Here is an 8,367-nt window from a genome sequence, read left to right on the forward strand (position 1 = left end):
GCATCCCTCTGCACGGCTTGGTTAGCCGAAAGCAGCATGAAGAAAGAGGAGCTCAGCAAGGACGGCAGAGAGGAGACAAATGCAGAGAGGACCTGGGAGGGAAGGAGACGAGGGTCGGTTTATAGATACCCAGTTTTAGTGTCTGAAGCGATTCTTCTTGCTGTGGGCTGCCAGCTGTTAGAATTTGGAAAGGAGCTGCCAGAGTGCCCTTGGCTTCAAGTCCCACGTGATTGTCCCAGTCCTGAACTTGGGGTGTTTCACACAGGCTGGCACAAGAGTTTGCCGTACGGTTCTCACGTAGGATTACAGCAGAACGTGTCATGCTGGAGAATGAAAGTTTTCTCGCCAGTAATGAGTGAGGAGGATTGGTGTTATTGGTGGCTCCCTAAATATGTATGATTTTCTGTCATAGGTTTCTGGACAATTTTTTAGCTACTCTATGCAAAAATTGCTGGATATTAAAACACTCCTGAAATATTTTAACAGAACTGTAAGAATTCTTTACTAAAATATCTTTTTGTTGTAGGAATTAAAACTGTCCTCACATGATGAGGCCCTGTCGTTTGCATCATTGATAGACGGATACTTCAGACTTACAGCAGATGCCCACCATTACCTCTGCACAGATGTGGCTCCTCCACTGATTGAGCACAACATCAAAAATGGATGCCATGGACCCATTTGGTTAGTAAAATGTTCGATTTTTATTTTTCCACTTGTCCTCTAATAGTGCTGCATAGTGAATCCATTGAGGAAATCTGACATTTGGAAGGCTGTTAGTTACCAAAAGGTTGTAGAACAACTTAGTCTTACTAAGGATTATATTGAAAAAATACCTCTGTTTCTCTCCACATCAACTTACTTATCCATAAGTGTTTTCCTCAAAATAGGAGTATTTTGAGTCTTACTTCACTAATAGCTATCAAGATCATTGTCAGTTGAACAGATGGGAATTTTTTAGGTAAACAGAGTTGAACTGTATCTACATTGATGGGGATCCTTGGATGAACAAAGCCTTTGTTTTTTTAAATAGCTAAAGCAATTATTTTCCCTTCTGCTCAACTTTTTGGCTCTTCCTTTTATGTTTGAAGGTGTAATATATAGAAAATAGAGCTTATATGCACACTGTGGTGGATGCGGAATTTCCCCGTTAAGCAAGCTAAGAGCTTAGTAAATCTTTTTTCCCATGCTCTGTGCGGCTAAATGCAAGCATGTGTAATGCACACAATTAAATCATGTTTTAATAATAATATAAATATTTCTAAGTTGCTGTTACACATTTTCGTTCCAAATATAGAATTACTCCCCTGTGTATTTACTAATAATAGATTTTGGATGCAACTGCTCATTTGTTGTTTTTCCTCATTTGTACATTGACTCTTTCAGCACGGAATACGCCATCAACAAACTGCGACAGGAAGGGTACGAAAAGGAATGTACGTGTTAAGATGGAGTTGCACAAACTTTAACCACATTCTTATGACAGTGACTTGTTTTGAAGGCTCAGAGGTACGTCAGGTGTGGCATTCCCAGCAGTAATCTGATAATGAGTTAAGAGACTAGCTGCTCCCTGTAATCCATGTTGATGTATTTGTTTTCTTTAGGGCAGTCGCCCTTATCTTGGTTTGATAGCTGATGCAGCAGAGGGTAGATAATTGTACTCATAGCTTCATTTTCCCCAGACCCTTGTGCTGTCTCTGCAAATACGATTCATTACATCCAGAACATTTCCATTCATAGCAATAAAACTGTGCGTGAACATGATTGAAGTGAAGCTTTTAAAACTTGTATGGTGTGAGAATGACATGCAGAATTTGTCACTGCAACTAACCTAATGTTTCTTGAACGTGGATTTAACTATATGAATGTATTTCTACTGACACAGTGTAAAAGAACAGTGCATGAGGGCAGTTGCCTTTGTGTGTAGCACACCGTAGAAGGGGACGTATACACAGTTAGCTGGTGGAACGTATTTTATGAAAGATGAGTGACAAGTAAAAGCTCACGAGGTGGGATAGGCGATAGAGCCGGTTAGAAGCAGAAAAGAAGAATGCAGCAACTGCACAGCAGTTTGAGTTTTACTGACCTCAGTCGAAAGGCTGCAGCTGACTTTGATAGTTTTGGGAAGATATTTAAAGTGTTCACACAAGAATAATAATAGCATGAAGGCGCAGAAACTGTTTTCCTTCTCTGAGAAAAAATGTTAATAGGATCAATGATGAGGTCAAGAAGGGGCATTTGAAACAAGAAACAATCAAATAATGGGAAAGACCTCTTGGAAATACTAGTTACCCCAGCATTGTATGTTTGGTTCATCTTCTGTAGACATTTGCAAAAAAACTGTACGATCAACACTGTCTTCTAACAGACAGAGCAACTGAGGCACCGAAACAGGAAAGTAATTTTGTCTTGGAAATCATTCAACCTTGTTGTGAGGCTTAGAGAGGAAAGAGAGAGGTGATGCGAAGCTGCAGTACAGCAGAGGTGAGGAAGCAGGAGTAGAGGGTAGAACTTGAAAGGGCACGGGCTCGGGATAGGCAAGTACAAAAGTTCAGTCATTTTTCCTCAATACATTTGAATGAAACTGGAAGCTTTGAACAACAGCCTGAAATCTGGTTTCACTTGGTGGACAATCTGGATTGTGAAAGGGAGTTTTGCTATTTTTAAGTTGAGATTTTGAAACCGTGGTCCAGATTCTGCAATTCTCGACCAAGTGAAGAGAAAACGCCTTCTGCAGAGTCAGGGCTCCTGCGTACTCTCAGGCTCTGCAAAACACAGAAGCCGTAATTGGGCTTGTTAGATGATTGCATCTTTATATTGCACTTCTTCCACTCTGTTGTTATGAGCCTTCCTGGGACTGAAGGTTATAGGAATATTCAGGCCTTTTCCTACTTCTCTGGAGTTTGATTAGATGACCCTATTTAGGAGCAAGTGATTAACTGGTCCTACATGTAATTTCAAAGGCTTTTGGAGATCTTTTATGGCTTTAAAACATTCTTTCACTTTAATGATTATATTTTGCTTTCTTTTTTCCCCTTCTCCCCCCCTAATAGCAGATGATAAATAATTCAATCCAGTACAAGAACTTCCAGATTGAAGTGAAGAAAGGCGGGTACTTCCTACACGGTTCAAACAAGTCCTTCTCATCCTTAAAAGAGCTGATGGATCACCTGAAAGGACAAATACTTCGGACAGACAACATAAGCTTTACACTGAAGAGGTGCTGCCAACCAAAACCAAGAGGTAGCCTGTCCTCTAAGAGAGGCAACAAACTTTGTTGTTGAAAGGAAACAAACTGCAGAAATAGGAGGCATTCTTAGCATCTTCGGTTTGTTCTGTATTCTTGTGTGAAGCCCTTTTGTCACTTAAAAAATTATATGTAAAGTTTTCTTCTTCTCTGTGGAGGAGGAGTCTTGCCAAAAAGCAAAAGCAAGCACTGCGAAGAAGGTTTTAGGGGTTTCCTCTCAATGTTACAAGCTCAGCACAGGATGCTCAGGGGCTGGTGCTTCTCATGAGCCTTGTTTGTGTGAACTTTTCGAATGACGGCGAGAAAAGTTCTGGTTTCCCTTTTTGCACCTAAACAGCTGGCCCTGCAGTATCGCCGGCAGAGGTGGAACTCTAGATTTGTTTAAAAAGAGAATGTCACAGCTGACTCAGAGTCATGGGCTGAAATGCTGCGGCGAAGCGGGGACTATATAAGGTTCTTCCTGTGCTCCACCGAGTCACGTATGCCCGGCAGTGCCGCCGTCCATCACGTTGCGTTCCTCGAGCAAAGGAGGGTTGCAACCTGCAGTGGTTGTGTGGCAAGCTTTGGTTTGAAGCTTGTTTGCTTTCATCATGAGCTGTTGTTTACTCTCTTAATCTTCGCGAAGCAGCAGGGAAGGCCGGTCTGCAACTGTTAGCAAGCAGAACAGCCTTGCAGTCAGTAGCGCCATCTGTGAGGTCAGATTTTAGAGGGCTGGGACAATCGTGCATTTGTTAAACTGTTAATGCTAACACTTACTAAAATTGTTTGCTATAAACTACAAGTATCTTGCAGCTGAATTTTGTATGAAAGAGGAAACACAGTGGCGTGATTGTGTTGATCAGATAATGGTTTCCTGTTAGAATAAGGGGAATAACTGAGCTGCGTTAATTACCTGCTTGTTCTGACGGTTTTACAGGAGAGTACTCTGTAGATAGACACTGAGCTTATCAGCGCTCTGAAGAACATGAGTAATTGGCTGGAGCATGGAGAGATTATACATTTTTGACATTATGATTACATTTGGAGAACTGTATTTGGAATAAAATAAAATGGGTCAAGGAGCTGACTGCCCACTTCAGCTTCTCATTGGCATTAGTTACACTGGGATCCAGGGCATGATCTATGCCGTTCCATCTTCTGTCTCTTCCCTGTTGTTTTGTCGTTGTTTTCTTTTTTCTTCTTTTTGAATCTATTTAATTGATTATTCACAAAGGAGTTTAAGGGATGCAGAAGTGAAGCAGTTTTTCCAGTGTATGGTTCATTACTGATTGTTTTCAGAGTGCTAGATCGCGGTTTAGCCCCAACGCACACGTTCTGCTCGCAGTAATGGGAAGGCCAGATGCACACAGGCATCTAAAACCAGCGTAGCGTAATAAATAACGCCTGCTGTCAAACACAGGAAGACAAAATTCACATGCAAGACTTCTGCATCTAACCATGCCTCTCCCTGACCAGAAGCAGGGTGGAGGAAGCACAGGGCTTTTGAGTCTTTTCCTTCTGTTCTTTTCCCATTCCCCAGTTTAATTCCAGTGCTCTGGAAACAGACTGTTAGTGTTCCCCCGGAGTGCAAGACATTTTCAAGGAGGTAAAGAGAGGAAATGAGACTCCGGCTACCCCTTACCCATCTGCACACTGGAAAGGAGACGTACCTGTTGGCAGGAGGGAGCGTGTGTTTTTTTAACTTGGTGCACAGCAGAGGTGTTTCCTCTTTCAGTCCCGGGTATTTTTCTGTGCAGTGAACACTATCAGTTTCTTAATATCAGCCCCAACATGGCTAATGTTAACATTGTGTATGTAATACAAAAGATGTAGCTCTGCTTTAGTGAATTCTCTGTTGAATGACAGAATAGAAATTACCTATTACCTGATCAGAAGTGAAGTCTAAGTTTCTTCTTTTCTCCCTCCTCCTCATTCATTTGGGGATTTACCTTGCAGTGAGCACATACAATAATGTTATTGACTGAGAAGGGTGAATGCCATTATCTTTGCAAAGCCTTAAAGACTATTTTCTCTCCTTGCCTTCCAGAAATCTCCAACTTGCTAGTTGCAACCAAGAAGGCGCAGGAATGGCAGCCCGTCTATCACCTGGGGCAGCTGAGTTTCCATCGAATCCTCAAGGAAGAAATCATGCAGGTGGGCAGCTGCTGAACTGTGTTTCTGTCTTCTAATAAAGTGTGACAGCCCACCGTAACCGGCTAAGTAATATAAAATCACCCCATTCTGGCTGGTTATTCCACTCCCCTTTCTCCTCAGCAAAACTTCTTTTGAATCTTTATTTGTATTAAAGCCTCTTATTGCAGAATCTAAATGTCCTTGTGTGGAAAAGGAAGAGAAGCTTCGAAGTAATGCCTTTCATTAGAAATCAAATTGATATTTGAGCAATTTTCTAATGTCTGTGGAAAGAGGTGCTTCTAAGGTCATGAAAACCATGACCAGGTCATTAAGGTCATTAAAAAATCATGAAAGTCTTAAGAGCTGATTTTCCGAGCAGGTTTGTTGCTAAATGTGGCCGTATCTTTTAAAGCCTGACATAGCAGAGAAGCAGGCAACTTGAGGTTTAAGGTAATATCCTACAGTAAAAAAAAAAAAAAAAAGGGCAAAGTATTTAAAAGCTCTGAAGAGTCTTAGGATTTAAAATTTTGTGTTTCAAACTGATTCAGCACCCAGATTTTTCCCAGATTTTCTGACAGTTGTTTGCAGTTAGTGATGTAGGTGACCTGAATAAACTTCAAAAAACACACAGTGGCTTGAACACACAAATCATATTTAATGTTTTTAAAAGACCTGAGCTCTTAAATTGTGCGGTTAGCTTCTTCGGTTAAATAAAATGGTTTGGGGTTTTTTTTTGGTTTTTTGGTGTTTGTTTTTTTTTTAAATTGTATAGTTCAGCAGGGGGGACAGATACAGATTACATTAATTGTTTCTTGATTGGTATATTTACAGTCAGCATGCAGGTTTCCTGCAAAAATATCCCATGGCGGAATCCTCTGTTATTTAGGAGGAAATTGCTTTCCCAAACAAAGTATTCCTTTGAAATATTACTTCCTCTGACTTTTAGAAACACGTTAAAGATTGCCTCAATAGCAGCTTATTATAAGTAAGATGCCAGTTGTTATTTATTCATTTGGTGTTTAGTCTAATAATGTTAAATCACACTGAACCTGTTAGGTGTTAACGGAGGTGTAATAGCTCTTTCATATCAAATGAGTTTACAGTGGTGAGTGTGCTCAGAGAGACCACTAAAGCAGAGACTTTCAAGCTGTCGTTGGTTTCTCACTGTAATAACTTTAAGTCTGTGTGTAGCTAAGTCAAGTGGAGGGATAAGTCTGTAGTAGAGTAGATAACTCTCTACTTGGAGAGGCAGAATAGAGTGCAGATTCGAGTATTTGTGTAAGTTTACACTTGTTTGCTTCATGTCCTGGTTTGAAAAATAAATGGTGTGTTATGTCTTAGGGTGAACACCTTGGAAGAGGGACGAGAACACAGATTTACTCAGGGATTCTCAACTACAAAGATGATGAGAATGAAGGATATCAAAATGAAAAAGAGATTAAAGTCCTCCTCAAAGTCTTGGACCCCAGCCACAGAGACATTTCTTTGGCAAGTTTTTTTCCTTTTTGTCTGTTGTACTACAAATACTGGGCCTCACCATATTGTACATGGTTAACTATCAAAAGACTTTAAAAAAAAAAAAAGGGTTGTCTCTATAGTAATGGAATGGGAAAACTCTGAAGGTATATCTCACCGTTTTAGGCAGTCAAATCCGTCATTGACCGTCATTTTTAAGCTACTCAGTAGCCTGATCTCACTAGACAGGCAGCAGCATCGGGTCCATCGGGTCTGGCTGGAGCGTGCCAGTGCCCAGTTCCTGCCTGTGTGCACGCAGAGCGCGAGGAAAACAGACCCAGGCCTTGCTGTGGTATGAAATACACCATCATACCCACACCCACCGTCGGGCAGCTGCGTCTGTCGAGAGCCGTGGAGATCAGCGAGGGTACCGCTGCATACCAGAAATTACCTCCGCTTTGTGCGTTGAGCCATGAGTCTGTCACCAGTTTGGTCACCGACGTGGCCACAGGCGAGCTGCTAGATCGGTGTTTTGCTTAATCATCTAGTAAGAGAGGTTAATGTGTTACACAGGGGATGCTAAGACCTGGTGTATGCCTGTCTGCGAGAGTGCAGGGGGGCGCATTGGTTGCGTACAGGACGTAGTGAACAACAACCCATCGCTGACAGCCCCTCGCTGCCCCGTTACTACAGTGGGATGGCACATCCCTACCATTGTTGACCATTTATGTTACTGGAAAACACAGTGATCTTTTGCAAATGTTTTTGTTACTTGGTGCTCTGTATTTGTTAAACACTTGGATGACTGCCACAATGACCGGCAGTTTAATGACTTATCTTTTTCACTTTCTAACAGGCGTTCTTTGAAACAGCAAGCATGATGAGGCAGGTGTCTCACAAGCACATTGTCCTCCTCCATGGAGTCTGCGTCCGTGATGTAGAAAGTGAGTTCGGTGAACATCTCTCTAGGCAGCGCGCTGAAGCGGCAGGCTTGGGAGGGACAGGGCAGCCATTCAGTTCAGCGCTAGCGCGGGGGGAGACGGGGTTGGCAGCTGCTGCCTCTTGGATTTTGGAGTGCAGACAGAAGTGGAATTGGAACAGCAAGACAGCGGTCCTTTCTACTAACACATTTTCCCTTCCAGTGCTGCCTTTGAGTAAGGGCCTTACAGGATGATTCCTTGAGGTCGGAATGCCAGGGTGATCGCAGCAGCGTCAATACAAACCAGCCTTCGGGCAGAAGTTATTTCCCTGGGAAGGCTTTGCCCTGTGGTCTTTGAAATGCGTTGTTCCAGGCTTACTGTTTGTTTATTATATAAAGCTGCTCTTCTCAGCCTTTTCATTTGGACTCTGAGCACTGAACTAAACTTTGAGGAAGGTGATGTAAAGATGTGTTATAACCAGCTTGCCTGGGGTGGGGGAGACGGTAGCACACCTGTTAGATTACTCCAGGCGCTGGTTATTGCAATACTGACTTTATACACCTGACTTTGTAGATATCATGGTTGAAGAGTTTGTTGAATTTGGGCCTCTGGATCTGTTCATGCATCGGAAGA

At 42.2% G+C, this 8,367-nt stretch overlaps 1 protein-coding gene across 1 annotated transcript in view; it reads left to right on the top strand.

Annotated features, from left to right (window-relative positions):
* The window catches only part of JAK1 (Janus kinase 1), a 30,695-nt gene that overhangs the window by 14,788 nt on the left and 7,540 nt on the right, over positions 1-8,367 (top strand). The window contains 9 exon segments of the mRNA XM_009883971.1: positions 527-684; positions 1,387-1,427; positions 1,430-1,509; positions 3,054-3,243; positions 5,274-5,380; positions 6,701-6,847; positions 7,671-7,758; positions 8,308-8,360; positions 8,363-8,367. The exon segment at positions 8,363-8,367 is cut by the window's right edge and continues 94 nt beyond it. Coding sequence (XP_009882273.1) covers positions 527-684; positions 1,387-1,427; positions 1,430-1,509; positions 3,054-3,243; positions 5,274-5,380; positions 6,701-6,847; positions 7,671-7,758; positions 8,308-8,360; positions 8,363-8,367 — 869 coding nt within the window.

Source organism: Charadrius vociferus, unplaced genomic scaffold (genome assembly GCF_000708025.1).
Source record: "Charadrius vociferus isolate BGI_N301 unplaced genomic scaffold, ASM70802v2 scaffold423, whole genome shotgun sequence".
In the NCBI taxonomy this organism is placed as follows: Eukaryota; Metazoa; Chordata; class Aves; order Charadriiformes; family Charadriidae; genus Charadrius; species Charadrius vociferus.